At 26.0% G+C, this 18,195-nt stretch overlaps 2 protein-coding genes across 2 annotated transcripts; both read left to right on the forward strand.

Moving 5' to 3' along the window:
* The first annotated feature begins 4,076 nt into the window (after window positions 1-4,076).
* Window positions 4,077-6,241, forward strand: LOC113874271 (peroxidase 15-like). The gene is made up of 4 exons (XM_027512511.1): window positions 4,077-4,384; window positions 4,514-4,705; window positions 5,183-5,348; window positions 5,562-6,241. Exons 1-4 carry the CDS (start codon window positions 4,115-4,117, stop codon window positions 6,032-6,034), a joined length of 1,101 nt encoding a protein of 366 aa, XP_027368312.1. The 5' UTR covers window positions 4,077-4,114; the 3' UTR covers window positions 6,035-6,241.
* An 8,691-nt stretch (window positions 6,242-14,932) lies between these two features.
* LOC113874280 (peroxidase A2-like) lies at window positions 14,933-18,195 on the forward strand. The gene is made up of 4 exons (XM_027512518.1): window positions 14,933-15,201; window positions 15,661-15,852; window positions 17,365-17,530; window positions 17,626-18,195. Exons 1-4 carry the CDS (start codon window positions 14,983-14,985, stop codon window positions 18,108-18,110), a joined length of 1,062 nt encoding a protein of 353 aa, XP_027368319.1. The 5' UTR covers window positions 14,933-14,982; the 3' UTR covers window positions 18,111-18,195.

Here is an 18,195-nt window from a genome sequence, read left to right on the forward strand (position 1 = left end):
ATGATTTAAATTAATAAAAATATATATTTTTAATTTTTTATAAAAAATAAATGATAGATTCAAAATATATTAATTATTAAAATTATTTAATATTATTTTTTTATTAATATTATTAAATATACAAATTATTAATTATATTATTTAATATTATAAAGTTTTTAAAATAAAATTTATATTTATAAAAACATAAAATTTATATAGTAGAGCAAACAAATTAATTACACAATTTGTTCTTTTATTATAATTAATGAGTGATTTGGATCTTTTAATTTTTTATAACCTTTTTTTATTATGACACACTTGGTTTGGTTTTAGACTAATGGAGTAAGATGTGAGCAATGGGGTAGCAAAGTCTACGTCTTCGGCTAAGGATCGTAACTGAGAGTTTGAAATATAAAGTATGTGGGTCATGCAAATCACACGTATGGTTCTAGATTTTCTCCTAACTCAACAATGTTTAGGTGTTCAAGTTATTTATTCACATTTCTAGATTTTATCATCCCTTTTTTCATGCAAAATTTGAGCATTAGGCTATGCAGACAAACAACACCGACAAAAGCATGCTTCAATTTCATCCCCAAAGATCTCAAGCTTCAGATCTTTTGCTTCTTTTAAACGTTTAAGTAATGTCTAAAATACGTACATTTGCTGACGAAACTTTTACTTTAATATTTGAAAAAAAAACCTCAATCCGAGTATACATAACTATCAATAATAAAATCTTATTAAAAAACATCTATTATACTTTTATGTTTCATTATAATAAATATATTTTTAATAAAAAATTAATATTTTTTAAATATTTAAACTTACTAAAAAATGAAGTCAATATTTAATTTTTAATATATATATATATAAAGACAAACGTTAAGAATTATTAAATACTACATACTATATTAAATACTTTTAATGACTTTCATGACTTCCATAAAATTGAATGCGCGTAATACAATGTCAAAGCCATCGCATTCAAGTGAAATTATTGGAAGAATTTTGAGGAGAAGAAAGCTTCCTAATTTGACTTATCGTTCATGTCTTTGATTGCTACGTTGCAGAGGTTATCTGTATTCAACATTATTGTCCTTTGATACATGTGCTCTCCTTACTGCCTTGACATCAGAACATTCATAATCTTCAAATAAATAAAAAGTGAATATATATATTCTAAAAGTTTGGTCTTGTCACCTCGATCTGACCTGCTTTTGATATTTGTCTTTTTGGTCATAAATAAAATGAACTAGATCACGTGGCTCAGCTATTCAAGATCCATTTAATGGTGCTTCACAGTCTTTATTTGTATATTATATTATAGCAACACTTGGCTTATTTAACTTACTATTTTTGTTTGATTTTAAGGAATGAGAGCGAAAGTGAAAGAAACTTCAATAAAAATTTGGTATTAACAAATATAGAAGAGAAGTTAAAGGCTAAAACGATTTTTTTTTCTTTTTTATTTTTTATCTTTCCTCTAATTTTATAGGATTTATATATTTCTTTTTTAGTAATGTGCAAAATGTTATAGAATTATCATTGAATTGTTTCTATAATGCCCCCAACTATTAATCTTTTATCAATTATCACGATGTAACTTTATCAGAATTAATTTACATTGCTAGGCTTAAATTAAATAAATGTAGAACAGTACCCAGTGGTTAGAGCAATTCATGTGCAACATGAATTTTTTATATAATATTACAGATAATGTCTTATATAATATTAAATTTTTTAATATTCAGATAATAAAACTGAAAAAAGAAAAAGCGTGGAAGATTCAAAAAGAAGTATTTATAGTACAAACATTGTTCCATGCTTTTAGCCTTTTCCTTTTTCAGACCGTAACGTTGTCCCATGCATGTTTTTATTACACAAATATGATAAAAGCATGCTAGGCACTAGACATAGGGGGAACTTTAAAGCATACTTTATCTTTGGATGAATATGTTGCAATATTGTAATACTTTTGCTTTAAAATAATTTTTATTTAACATTTAGAGGATATTATAAAGTGTTATCCAATGTTCTGATTAAAGAGTTAAAAATATTCATATTTGTTGTAACTTCGATAAATTAACTTTATTATCATTATAAATATTTTGTTATTTATCAATTCTGTAACTAGTATCATAACATCACTGTAGAGATTTTAGACAAAATATAATTTTTTAATAAATATTGTATTTTAAAATATAAACGCATTCATTATATTACCATCTTATTTTAATATTCTTATTTTTTTAGAGAAATATTACAAGTTAATATAATTAATCTGTCAGTTAATATTTTTAAAATTTATATGATAACTACTTTTAAATAAAAAATTATACTAACATGATTTTTAAATAAACGTTCATAAATATACTATTCAAAATTTAATATTTATTTATATTTTAAATATATATTACACCTTAAAATAAAGTAATGTAATAAAATATCTATTATTTATTTATAAAATAAATTATTCTATTTAATAAAATCTTATATTATATAAAAAAATTTATTAAATATTTTAAGTATTTAAACTTGATATCTAATTTTAACGAATTTTGACTTCAGTAATACAATACATTATACTATTAATGTAAAGTTTGATTTTTTTTTTTTTTTTTAAATTAATAGATCCTTTGATGAAAGTTATATACGAATGCCCTCCCAAAATTTCATTTCAGTCAACAACCTCATAAATATTATTGTCTCTTTCTTATATATGTTACTTGGGATCTTATAATTTATTTCAAAATATTTTGTATTTAAAAAAAATTATTATAATATCCTGAAATATACATTATTTTGTAAAAAAAAATGTAACAGAGACTAGTAATAAGTCAATAATTCTCTAAAAATTGTATAAAACTGGTGACGTGACGGGTTCGCCTAAAACATTTCACTGTATCACACAATCCTCGTCTTGTTAACCAAAAATTAAACGAATGAAAGCGATCTCAACTCTAAACTACTTGTTGGCATTCTATGATATGACATGTTGTTTGAAGCACAATAACAAAAGCACAGATTAAAGTTATAAATGATTTATCAATAAACAAAATTTATTTCTATTTTCTTTAAGCATGGTAATATTATTTTTTAAAGAATAATAACAAGTATTTTTATAATCTGATTAAGAATAATTAAAAGAATTAAAAATCTCACTAACACACCGATCATGATTTCTTTATAATTTGACTTTATTTATCAATTTTTAATTAATATTTTAAAAACTTTATCAACATGATCCTTAATTTGTAAATAAATTAAAGTTTTATGTCAATAATTCACATTGTTTTTAATTTTAATTCTTATTATTGGTATACTAAAAAATAAAATAATTATTAATAATAAAAATATTTTTTTGTTTTTTTAATCAACAATGTACTGAAGAACTGAGTAAACTTTTGTATTTTAATAAAGGACCCTGTTAAATATTTCTTAAAGAATCAATATAAGAAATTTTTTATTAAAAATTATTTTAAAATTTTTAATCAATTTTATAAAATATTAATAAAAAATATCTTTAACAAAATAATAAAATTTTTTATCGAAGAAACAAATCTCGGTTTCATCGCTCTCACGTGTTGCTCTGTACGACACCTAATTTCAGTATTAATAATTAGGATGATGTTAACTAATATTTTATAATATTGATTAAAAAATTAATAAATAAAAGTATTATAATTTTTTTTGTAGAAAAAGTTATTTTAAAAAAATCAACTCTATCATGTCTTTATTGTCATAATTTAACTTCCATAATCTATGACATAATTAAATATAAATTATTTTTGTTAAAGCTATGATTTTAATTCTTTTAGCGTACGTTGAAGGACAAAAAAACTTGTGTATAATAAAAAATTTATAAATTTTTAAAAACTGAATACATTAATAATAATAATAAATATTATATTTTTAATAAAAATAAAATCTATTACATACTTTAAAAATCAACATCTAAAAAATCACAGCAAGTTTTACCCTTTGTAAAATTGGCTTGCGATTTGCATTATTTTTCTCTAAAGTGGGAACGTTGAAAAATTGATTATCGGAAGCACACAAGTGTGGAACATGAAATGCTAGGAAATTGCATTCATAGGGTTATTTGTCTCTATAAATAGGTACTCCATATATGCAGGTTCTCGCAAGCCCCAACAGGTTCACAAACTCAAATATCAGTATGAGTCCCATTCGTGTGGAAGTAGCAATTCTGTGTTGTGCATTGGTTGTGCTTGGAGCACTACCCTTTTCCTCAGATGCACAGCTAGACCCTTCCTTTTACAATAAATCATGTCCCAATGTGCATTCCATTGTACGTGAAGTCATCAGAAACGTTTCTAAATCCGATCCTCGAATGCTTGCTAGTCTCATCAGACTCCACTTTCATGATTGTTTCGTTCAAGTATGTAATAATGTTTTTGGTTAGTTTGGTTCTTCAATATATGTACACACTTAATTCAAATTTTAATAATGTTGTTATGAAATTTTATGCTTTTATATGTGATTAAAATGTTACTATATAATATGGCAGGGGTGTGATGGATCAATTTTGTTGAATGATACCGCTACGATTGTGAGTGAACAAAGTGCAGCGCCGAATAACAACTCTATAAGAGGTTTGGATGTTGTGAATCAGATCAAAACTGCAGTGGAAAATGCTTGTCCTGGTGTTGTTTCTTGCGCTGATATTCTTGCCCTTGCTGCTGAAATATCCGTTGTTCTGGTATGTATAATCCTATACTTTCTTTTCCCTTTCTGTATACTTTACATAAACAACAATATTTTCTTACCTTTTTTTAAAATTTATTTTTCTTTCTCTTTTTTTAATTATTATACAGTCATTGTATCTCTTGCTCTTTTTTTTTTTCCCATCTTCTGTCTTTTACACTCCGACAGCATTCCTCTAAGGGGTGTCAAAATATGATTATACTAAAAAAATAATACGTAAATCAAGATAAATTTTTCAAGTGGACACTTTTTCCCTGCTATATGAGAAAGATGTAATTCAATTTTTCTATCACTTGAGAATGACAACACAATGTAAAATTGATTAATTAGAGAAAAAATATCCGTACTTGGAAAATTAAATACTACATTATGCATATAAGGGGTTAAATCAAAGTCTAAGTTGACAGGCATGACTTTTAATTTTACCTTTATTTTATTCATTCCTGCTAAAATTTACAACAACGATTCACAGGCCAATGGTCCTGATTGGAAAGTTCCCTTGGGAAGAAGGGATAGTTTAACAGCAAACAAAACCCTTGCTAATCAAAATCTTCCAGCTCCATTCTTCAACTTTACTCAGCTCAAGTCCGCCTTTGCTGCTCAAGGTCTCAACACTACTGATCTAGTAACACTCTCAGGTATGTATCACCATTTTGACTCTTAATTTTTTTTATTTTTTATCTCTATAATGATAATAAAGATTTTATTAATCTCAACCTATTATAATAAGGTTATAAAAGTATAATAAAATTTTATTATTATTAATTACTTATACCTAGTATTTAATGTTGATGTCAACATTTTCTTAATACTAATAAGATGACATTACATTTTGAATCTTCATTTTTCAGGTGCTCATACATTTGGAAGAGCTCACTGCTCTTTATTCGTCAGCCGATTATACAATTTCAGCAACACAGGCAATCCTGATCCAACTCTTAACACAACTTACTTACAAACACTGCGTGCAATATGCCCCAATAGTGGACCTGGCACCAACCTTACCAATTTTGACCCAACCACTCCTGATACCTTTGACAAGAATTACTACTCCAATCTTCAGGTTCACAAGGGCTTGCTTCAGAGTGATCAAGAGTTGTTTTCCACACCTGGTGCTGATACCATTGACCTAGTCAATAGGTTTAGCAGTAACCAAACTCTTTTCTTTGAGAACTTTAAGGCTTCCATGATCAAAATGGGGAACATTAGAGTGTTAACTGGATCTCAAGGACAAATTAGAAACAAATGTAACTTTGTTAATGGGAACTCTGTTGGACTGGCCACCAAAGAATCATCAGAAGATGGCATGGTTAGCTCAATCTAAATAAATTAACAAAAACAAAATTAGGGTATGCTTGAAAATGCTGAGATTAAAAGGTATCTAATAAAGAGTTCCGATAGGCATGTACATGCCATGTGCCTGCGGTGGATCGCGATATATATACATATATATGGTTGTACTTTTGTGCATTATGGTCACTTGTCACTCTATTGTAAGATCTGATTTCTTATGTTATGAGACTTTTTGTCATATCATGCTGATAGTTATGGAAACAAAATTAAGTACCATGGTAGTGGCTGGGTGAGGTCCTGCTGTGGACTAATTATAACTATAATTCTTGTCACTGAGTGTTATGATCTCTTGCTAGCTTTTAGTCTTCTATTTTTATCGATGAAGCTGGGTTAAAATTACTATTTCAACGTCAAACGAATTCTCATTTAAAATTTCCACAACACATTTTTACAGTAATTATTCTAATACCCGAGTAAAATTAAGTTATATTCCTAACGAGAGAATTTTTAAAAAATATAAATTTAAAAGAATTTGATTCATTTTAGTATTAATTTTTTTATTTTATATATAATTATTGAAATTTTTTATCAACTTTAGGTGTAACTTCTCTTTTTATCTCTTCCTTTACTGTAGGAAATGTTGAGAGGATCTTAAGTGCAGATAATAATGTATAATACGGAAAGAGAGAAGAGAAAAAAAGCTAAAAGTGTAAAATAGGAAGCGTGATGTGACATAAAGGGTTAAAAAAGGAAATAGATAGATATTTGAAGTATGAATAGTAATATTATTATATTACTATAGAATAATAAGTTGGTTTGCACCCGAATAATTGAGAGGCCGAAAAAGGTTAATTTTTGCACAATTGTATGTAGAAAAATTTGTCATTGTCACCGAAGGTTGGATTCAAACAAGCAATTGATTGAGGAAAACGGGATCGATGCAAACATTTAAGATATAGTCACATCAATAGTGAGTAATCCAGAAAACTGCACAACTTAAAAGAGGAAATAAATATCAAGAGAGATACGTAACTTATACCTAATTAGTAAAATTTCTGTAAAAGGAATGATTGGAAGCAGAAGACTTTAGCAATCACATGATGAATATGTCGTGCATGCAAAATAGTCACTAATTGTCCATATTAAGATTGCTTCTCATACAATGATTTTGCTTCTTCAATGAATCAAAACTATGGACGTTAATATGACTTCATGCCAAAATCCTAGCAATTCATTCGGTGACCTAGAGAATCATGTAGTTCTGTTCTTAATCAACTTCTCGCTTTCTTTCTCTTTTGCACCATGTATGTCTTTCCCACTAGTTTCAAATAGAAGAACTTCAAAGAGTGCAGAGAGTTAAGAATATACATTCATTTATGTATATTGTTTGTACCTACGTGATGAAAGTGTGAGACTATATAAACCGCCCGAAAAGATGGAACAAAAATGAAATAAAAGTGGAAAAAGAAAATCCATTAAAAGATAATCAAAGTGCCAAGTTTATGGTTAGTTTAGTTATATATTATTTTACAGAAATTTATTTTTGTTACATATTTTTTACTAATCTAGAAAAACTATATTAGATTCGACCTTTGGGTTACAAAATGGGCTGAAAAATGATGATCCATAAACCTAGGTTTTCTTTACAATTTTGGCCATACTAATGAAGGTGGTTGTTTAGGCCAAAAATAAATAAAAAAATAAATGGAGGTGGTAGTGCAGCAATTGTTTGTGAATATACGAATCATTAGAGAATATTCCTAATGCTGAAAGGCAAATATATGGATTCCTTACAACAAATAAATAAACAAGGACTTCAATTCAAGACCCTTGACGCATTCTTCACACTTTGCATCAAACGAGATCAAAGAAGCGTGATGATGGGAATCTCATCAAAAACAAGGAGAAGCACCAAGTAGGATATAAAAAATGTCAAAAAACGAGCCACTAAAGAAAGACACTAAAATACAGAACGAGGCAGGGAGTGGTTCATTTCATTAACTTTTTATTCCCTCATTAAATAATAATGTAGAATTGATAAGCATATATTATAATACACTTTATCATTAACATATATTTATAAGTTTAATTGAAGTTATCAGTAAATAATAATTTAGAATTAAAGCATTACTATATATATATATATATATATATATATTAAATTTAATTTAAATATATTAACAGTATAAAAGTGTTTTTACATGATTATCGAATAATATCATTTCATTAGTAATTATTAATTTTATAATAATTAATATAAAGAATATATTTAAAATTTATTTTAATTATTTGATAATAATTATACATTTTGTTAATGTCATAATGAAGATAAACAGCTAATAATAATAAAATTTTATTAAAAAAATAAATATTTATTATATTTTTATAATTTTAATATAATAATTATATATTTTTTTTATAAATATTTTCTATTTATAGATGCTTAAATTTAGCCTTAAAAATTGAGGTTAATTAAACTCTTTAATTATAGCTTACCTGCATAAATCTTATAAGAAACATGCATTACATTTTTGCATATGATATATTTTTTCATATTATTTCTCTGCTACCATATACTTAAGTATTGAAGTACTTTTAGGTGCTATTCCTTCTGTTTTATGTGAATCCAACCTTCTCATCAGCTACACCAACATGAAAACAGATTTAGTAGGCCTACGTTTTGTAAAGACTCGACTAGACCAAATTTATTCTTTCATAATTAGAAAATGCAATTTAGATTTCTGGTATATATTGATGGAAGAAAATGAAACAAAATATACTTAAGTAAATTTTGAGTAATTTTTTTTTTTATCGTTTTTTATATTTTTATTTAAGTGAATGTGTTTTTATTTAAATAAAAATAAAACTGAACGTAAATTTCTGCCCAGTAAAAGAGAATTTGAATTCCTTCCACTATAAAGATACTTCCAAAATTATTCACTACTTTTTATTAAATTATACTAACAAAATTATTCTAATATTTTATTTTTTCATTAATAAAAATCTTTCATATCTCTCTCTCTCTATATATATGTGTGTGGATGCAACATCAGTGTTTTAACCGCTTTGCTCTTCTGTGTAAACGAAGGTCTAGTATTCTTCACTATTTTAGCTTGCTCCTCTCAGTTAACTGCTGGTAAGAACACGAATTAGAAGTTACGTGACGAGATGAGAGTACAACCTATGCATCAAACAATCAAAACTCTATTTAAACTGAACAGAAACATGAAAAAAAAAACATAAAATAAGGTAAAACATACAAACATAAAGAGCGAAGTGAAAAATGTGTTTTTGAAAGGCACTTGGAAGCATATATTGGAGGGAGGAGGTGGCTAGAGGCGATTAAGGAATCAGTCATTATAATTATCGAACACGTGTTATGCTTTTCATCCTTATTGTGAATGATATTAGTCTCACTCACTGTAGGAATGATACAAGTTAAACATGTCACAATGTAGAATCATTATTTCTTCTTCAATTTTCCCTTCAATCTCGCTTATCCAGTGACCAATATTCTCTACATGCAAGACACATCTCTTGCAAAGCATATCATCCATATCTTAAAATAATACTTATTTTTGGACCAAGATTCATACATGTAAAGTTATGAAGTTATAATATGTGATAGATACAATTAAATTTTTGCAGACAACAAAACATTTCTTTTTAAAAGACTTAGATTCAGCATTAAAAAAAAAGACTTAGATTATAAGTTACTTTAAATATAAACTATATTGATTGAGACACACCTCTATGGCCTTTTAAAGAGTTGAATACTCTATTATATGCTTTTAAAAAAGTGAAAAGGTAGCTTAAAAAATTAAATGATAAGCAAATTATAATAATTAAGTTAAAAATAAGCATGGTGAAGTTTTGCAAAACCATTTCCATTTCAAATATAAGTTAATTAAATTAAATATATGTAATAATGTTTGTTGGATCTCTCTATATGTCCTAGCCTTTTTTCTTGTTGGTGAGTTTTGTCTTGCCCTTTTAATAGCTATCTACATATTAATGCCCCCCTCCCTTTCTTTATACAAGTGATGTTATCCACATAGAATATTTTGGATGACCTTGATAGCACAATAAGGTGTGCATTTAAAAATTAGTGACATTTGTAGATCTCATCACTTTGGTTTTCTTATTATATATTTCCGTGTTAAGAGCTATGCATCTAACGTTATTTGCTCTCATATATGATCTCTAGCGGAAACATGGGGTTATGATCTATATACCCTATGGAGTAGTAGATCGCAACCAAGCACTTGAGAGACAAACGAAATGAAATTACCCCATAAATGTTGCACTACATAACGCATTTGACCAGAAAAATTGGAATGAATCAAATTTTAACAAATCCGAGATTAGGTACACACAAAGTCTACATCACGTTAATTGTTGCTGTATATACACTAATTTTGTTTATTGACCAGTTTAGTAAGTCAACTTTTGAAGACTTTAATAGAGGACACTTGGTTTTATTCTACACCGATAGAGTAAAATATGGGAAACGGGGCCCCGAAAGTGTGAGTTTAGGTTGGGTCTGAAAGTTGGAGAAAACATGTAATGAATAGATATATTGTACGTAGCAAAAGAAATGAAGGTGTCAAATGATTCAGATGATGATGTCGTATCATTTTGCAAAAAGTCATCAACTTTGCAGACAAACGAGACCGACGAAACGAGGGTTGGTTATTTCAAAATCACGAGTCTGAATTTTTTGGTGCCTCTCCCAGCTTCCAAGTAAATATCCCTTGTTAATAGGCTGTGGAAATGGTCATGCATTTATGGTAATGAATGAATCCTGTGATGTCTGTTTGCCAAGGTAAATGAATTATTTCTTTTTTTTTTTTAATTAAAAGAGAATTATTTAGTAAATAATTTTGTTTTATTATTTTTCAATTTTTTTTACGTATTATTTTATATAACGTTTAAATTTGTAAATTTTTTTGAATTTTATCTTTGCTATTTTATTAGAATTCCTTATTAGAAACTTTTAATGTAATATCATTAAACTTTTTAAATATAAAATTTTAAAAGAATTATAATATGAATATATTCATAATACATCTCCTTCTTTTTAATAAAAATGATTAAAAATAAGAATAACTTTTTTACAAAAATTATTATAATTTTTAATATGTGTAAATTATTTAAAGTAAATTAAAACAATAAAGTCACCAAAGAATTTACAAAAATATGAAATTTTAAGTTATTAACCTCTGTAAATAATCTGTGACTATTAATTTTTAAACAAAAATATTTTTTAATTAGTTCAAACAAGAGAAATTTTTAAAATTAGTTTTCTTTTTCATTATGTTAATTAATTTTTAATTTAATATTAATTTAAATTTTTTAATAATTTTTAATTTAAAATACTATCTCTTTATTTTTATTCTAAAATTTATTATTAGTAATTAAAATTTTTACTTCTTTTAATTCATAAAATAATTTAAATTTTAAAATATAATCATATATCATTATTTTAATTATTTATTTTAAAATAATAAATTTAAAATATTCATACATAAAATTCTTAGTCGTAATCAAGTAATTAAATGGCTTTTTATATTATCTTATGATTTTTAATTAATTTAATAAATATTTTTACTTAATATTTATAATTTAATCAATTGATTCATTAATCAGCGACCATGTGAACATTTATGTCAACTTAATAAACAATCTCAAATTTAAATTATAATAAATATAATTGTTAAATATTCAAAATCTTTATTGTGTCAGTTTGAAACGGTAATAAAATTGTTCGTGTATTTTTTTTTCACGCATTCATGTTGGACTATTAGCATGGTTCATGGTAATTGAAAAGAAAAAAATAGAGATTTTTTTTTTGTAAATTTGAATTTCATCTTATGTACTTCATCGTTATAATACTTGTTAAAAATGACATTGTTAAATTAGGTCATTTTGACTCAGTTAATTTTTTATACATAGGTCATAAAATAAAATAAAAAAAATTAGATTAAAGTCTTACGTCAATAATGAATAAAAATTCTAAAAGAAATTAATCAATCATTATCACAATATAGGAATTCCATAATTAAAACAAACCATTTCTTAAAAAATGTCTTGATCTTATGTTTTATTTTGAGCAACAAAACAACTTAATATGATATGCTAATAGCTGCTCAGCATACAAATTTTTTATATATATTAGTGAGATTTCGTAGTACTATAATGGAAGGATTATCTTGTAATAAAATAAAGTTAAAAGACTAAATAAAAAAATAGAAGAAAACTTTACAAAATAATATTAAAAGACCATGCAGTTCTAGTTATCTATCCTAATTTATAGTTCATTTTGGTCTATATATTTATAGTTCTCTAACCTAATGTTTGATCTAACCTTACTTCATTGGAGTATTTTAAAACAGAACAGAAAGGATTATCAAACTCTCACATCAATGCAAGTTTTTATTTTTTTTTACCAAAAAAGCATATTCCCATTTAACTCATTATACTTTTTCTTTTGTTTTACCAAGAAAAGAATAAGGTTATTTAGATTTACAGCGAACTTAGAGTTACAGACACATAATAAATTATGTTTGAAATTTGAAAGAGATGAATTGTTGAAATTCTTACAAAAATATAATAATGTAAGAGCTTATAATGTGAATTTACTTTTATTCTTATTTAAATTTTTATTTAATATTTTTTAATTATAAAATTGAATAAAATAAATAAAAAATTTATTAAAATATATTAAAATAATATCTATAAATTACTTCAAACATACCCTAAATCATACTGGGAAGAAGGCAGGAACTTACCCACCACTGCATGTTGTATATTAAATTGGGTTGCAGTAAAGTGGGGATATTGTTCCTTCCAATGTTGTCTGTCCTTTCCTACCGTTGTATCTATGAAGAAGACAAATGTAAGAAAGACATTTGGAGCAAGGCATCAAGCAAGAGGAGACTTCTAGAAATTTTCTTTATGCCATTTTTGGACATAAAAAAATAAACAGAAAAAAAAGTAGGATGATAAAAGTAGAAAATAAATAAAAAATAATAATGCAGTTTTAGAAGGTTTGAATTGATAGAAAAAAGAAAGATAAAAGTGAGTTAAGTTGTCACTTTTATGTAGATAAAAAAAAAAACAACATAAAAATGTTTTATATACGAATTGACACATAGTATAATATTATTAACCCTCAAATTATAAAATTTATTAAATGAATAATTTGTAATTAAATATTGATATTTTTATATTTTAAATAAATTTAAATTAAAAAGACTAAATATTTATTTTAATTTTAAAGATTTGTACAATGCAAAGAAATTCATAATATGAACAGTAAAATTTGCATAAATAATATAAACGGTTACTTTTTTTATCAAATTAAAAAAAAAGTACACGGTTTATGCAGACAAAAGGTATAAACAGTTTACTCACCATGCGTTGAAAGTTGCAACTCACAATTATACTATTTTTCTTTTTTAATATATGTCTGCGAAAATATAATAAAAATGTTAAAAAATTATTAAAATTATACAATATTACACAATTTAATATATTAATTTTATAATTTTTTAAAATATTATCATTCATTTTTTTATTGTGTATTTTTAAGTACACATTAAAAAATTCATTCAATAAAATGTTCTAAAGTTTTATGTTTTTTTATGATATTTATTCTTATTTCATGTATATTATAAGATTATTTGGTACACTAGATACAATTATAAAAAAATAATACAATAAAAGTAAAAAATGAAATAAATAAAGATTAAAGTAATAAATTAGATATATTGTATTATTTCATTTTGCCTATTTTTAATGCAACTCTTCTCACGACATTTAATTTCATTGATGGAGTGTTTTTTTCTTTGGTTATTCATCAAAAGAATCTAACTCTATCCTAGTTTAAAAGGTTTTCAAAAAAGAAATCCTATAGAACATCTAGACATAAAAACTTGGCATGCACGGCTTTACTTTAACTTTATTAAAAGCAGAACTTATCTGTTGTTGAATATGTTGAGCAATTGTACAACACTCCTTGTCCCCTTCTGGAAATTTGATGCATTACACTATTCGAATCCTCAGTGGCAATTATTAAATGTATATTTAATGGTTATAATATTTTATAGTTGCTCAATCCTGTATCTCACAAATTATACTTTTTATATTTATTTTTTTATCTGTTTCTTCTTATTATATTTCATTGAGTGTGCATTTGAATAACAGTTTAATTAAGTGCTATTTATTAAATTTTTATATCATTAATTTAACAATAAAATTTATTAAAATAAACTTAAAAAGGAATTTATTTTCGTCATTTGTCGCATCCCTTTATTTTCTCTTCTCTTTTTTTTTACTTATATCTGTCTTTTAATTGCTCCTTCTACAACTATTTAATGATTGTCAGTGAATTATTTTTCTAATTATATTATCTTGAATTACCTGTCACCAAATGATATATATATATATATATATGTATCCCACTACATGATGATTCAAGGGTTGTAAGTTTTTATGCACTTGTTAATGAGGTCATGATGAAGTAAGGATACCAAGTTCTATTTAACTTTTAATTGAAAAAAATCCTAATCGGTAAACAGTGATTATATTTACGAGATGACTTGTCTCTTTACATATTTTATATATTAATCCTTAAATGAAAGAGTGATGATTACGTATTACCTCATTATTTTATATATAATAATGAATTTGTTTTAATTATCGTATAAGATAAACTATTTCATTTTAAAATTTCATTAAAGGATGAAAATATATATATCCGATAGAATAACAAAAGACAAATTCATTATTCATACACAGTAGAGGAAGATTTTTCTAATGACAGCAGCATGAAATAAATCCGAACTACCATTAACTTGAGAAACCATATAATATAATGCGATAAATGTTTGACTAAGTCTATAAATAGAAGCTCTGGATCAGCGTCTTCTGGCAACAGCGACACGCTCTTAACTGCAAACTATCACCAAAATAATAATGAATTTCCTTCGTATCACTGCAACAGTTTTGTGCTGTGTTGTGGTTGTGCTTGGAGCACTACCCTCCTCAAATTCACAGCTAGATCCTTCATTTTACAATGATACATGTTCAGATGTTCATTCAATCATAAGTGGCGTCCTCGCAAACGTTTCACAATCTGATCCTCGTATTCTTGCCAGTCTCATCAGACTTCACTTTCATGACTGTTTTGTTCAAGTATGTATCTGTTCTTCATCTCCTATATAATAAAATATATATAACATAACCCTATATAAAGCTAATTTCATGCCACACCAAATTTTTTTTTTAAGCAGATCCTTTCTTGCTTCAATTACCCCCCAAAGAAAAAACATTTGTAAATATTTCCTTTTCTGTATTAGCTGATTAAAAACATGGGTTCATATAGATTAACTTTGTCGTTATCATTAATTGGAGAGGGTTGACGGGGGCAAAAACCTGCCCCCTAAATTTCAACGTTCCTTAGAAACTTTAATTTTTGTTAAAAAATCCTCCATCAATTTTGAGGTAATCTTTTGCCATTCAAAGCTATGAATTATAGGCCTATGGCTCCACCACTGCTTATTATATATATATATATACATGTGTGTACACGATAGTAAAAGTAAAAGCATGCAGTTTGAAATATTGTGAATTGAATTATATATGTTCCATAAGGGGTGTGACGCATCAGTTTTGTTGAATGACACCGATACGATCGTGAGCGAGCAAGGGGCATTGCCAAACAACAACTCCATACGAGGTTTGGATGTTGTGAATCAGATAAAGACTGCTGTGGAAAATGCTTGTCCCGGCATAGTTTCTTGTGCTGATATTCTTGCTCTAGCAGCTGAAATATCTTCTGAACTGGTACGTATGTCTCCCTTTTCTTATATTTGAATTTATTTATACTATAATCTTGAATTACTTTACTGTCTACATCAAACAAAAAAGAAGGAAAATCCTTGTAGAAAGAAGCTATTTTTTAATCAGAAAATGGAAAACGAATGATTTGTTTGCAATCATTAATACTTTCTCTCTCTCTCTCTCTCTAACCTTTTTTTTTTTGGGGGTTTAATGGAAAGAAACTAAAAAAAATCAAATCTAAATTAAAGATAAATGATAGATAAAAAATAGATTTTTATTCGTAAAAAATAATTTTTAAATAAATAAAAAATATATAACTATTTATTACCTTTATTTATTCTCATCTAAAAAAGTATAAATAATTAATTACAAATCAATAAGCAGTTGAATTAGTTATATAATTACTTCTTCCATCTTATATTAGAGGAGGACAAATAAGTATTAAAATCGTAATCCTTGTTCCTAACTTAAACTAAATAATTGTACAATGAATTTCATCCCAGATAAGAGATGTATTGCAATTGTTATGGAAAAAAATATGAGAAAAATCTTCAGTTTAATCCAATAAAATGATAAATGTTAATGTTATATTATTTTTTAAAAATGACAATAAATTATTTTTTCAAATTTAATTTTCTGTTAATTTTTTTACAAATCTAAAATATTACATATAAAATTTTTATAACAGAGGGGGGAAATGATACAAAAATTTTAATGAAGTAATTTAGTATTTAAATTTTTTAAAGAACAAATATAATAACATATACAACTCTTAAATTGAAATTTTACAGTTTTTCAAAATAAAAGTTATCTTTGAGTTCACTTTACTTGTTTTAGCTCATTAAGAAGAAATTTTAATAATTGAAAAAAAATTAAAGTTGATAAAATAAGCCAACTCAATTGAATTAGATTAAGCGTTCACAATAAATTTTAAATTTTATACCTAACTTTAATTTAAACTTTTGTATCTTAATTTTAAGTGGTTTAAATTTTCTATTCAAATTAAATTTAGACTTTTTAATTTTTATTTAATTAAGTTCAATGTGAATTAAATTTATAAATAAAATTTCACTTTGTTTTATACTGTTATCCACGACTGAATTAGATAAATTATTTTATTAACTCTAAACAAAACACGACAAAAATTAAAAAATGTTACTTCGTTTGTTTTTACTATGTTGTGAAATTCATGTTCAATTTTGAATTCTAATGACATACAAATATTTTTCTAAGTTACTTTTCTTTTTTATTTTTAATCATTTAAAAATAATTGATCTGTATTAAGGCCTATTTCTAAATTATGCTAACAAACTAATTCACTGTTTAACAAGCATAGAGAAAAATAAGCATAAAGTTGAACAATTAGTTACAACAAATCATTATCAAGGATATAATTAATTTTTCACAGAATTTTAATCTTAACTAAAAGTATAATTAAGTTATCATTTATTGTTGCTCAAAATTTTATTTTTTATTTTATCTGTCTTGTATAGTTTTAATACAATTTTTTGGCAGGCTAGTGGTCCTTCTTGGGAAGTTCCATTGGGAAGAAGGGATAGTTTAAATGCAAGCATAACCCTTGCTAATACAAGTCTTCCACCTCCCATCTTCACTCTAGATCAACTTAAAGCTTCATTTGCTAATCAAAGTCTTAACACTACTGATTTAGTTGCACTCTCAGGTATAAATTTTAATATTTCAAAAAATGTATATCTTTAATAAAAATGTTATTAGTCAGTATATTACATATATATAATAAAATTGAATGTGTTTTAGGTGCTCATACCATTGGCAGAGCCAAGTGCGGTTTATTTATTGGGCGATTATACAATTTCAACAACACTGGCAATCCTGATCCTACTCTCAACACAACCCTTTTGCAATCATTACAAGCAATATGCCCCAATGGGGGACCAGGGACTAATCTCACCAATTTGGACCTAACAACTCCTGATACATTTGACTCTAACTACTACTCCAATCTTTTGCTTCAAAACGGCTTGCTCCAAAGCGATCAAGAGCTATTTAGCACGACTGATGCAGATACTATTGCCATTGTCAATAGTTTCAGCAGTAACCAAACTCTTTTCTTTGAAAACTTTAAGGCATCAATGATAAAAATGGGCAACATTGGAGTTCTGACAGGATCTCAAGGAGAAATTCGAACACAGTGTAATTTTGTGAATGGAAATTCTTCTAATCTGACTACCCCAATCACCAATATTAAATCACCAGAAGATGGCATGGTCAGCTCAATCTAATTAAATAAGTCATATGCTGAAAAATGCAAAGATTAAAGGTGATTAATAAAAGAGTTCTAAATGCACATGCATGCCATGTGGATGT

This window comes from Abrus precatorius, unplaced genomic scaffold (assembly GCF_003935025.1).
Source record: "Abrus precatorius isolate BTA unplaced genomic scaffold, Abrus_2018 Scaffold10, whole genome shotgun sequence".
Classification (NCBI taxonomy): Eukaryota; Viridiplantae; Streptophyta; class Magnoliopsida; order Fabales; family Fabaceae; genus Abrus; species Abrus precatorius.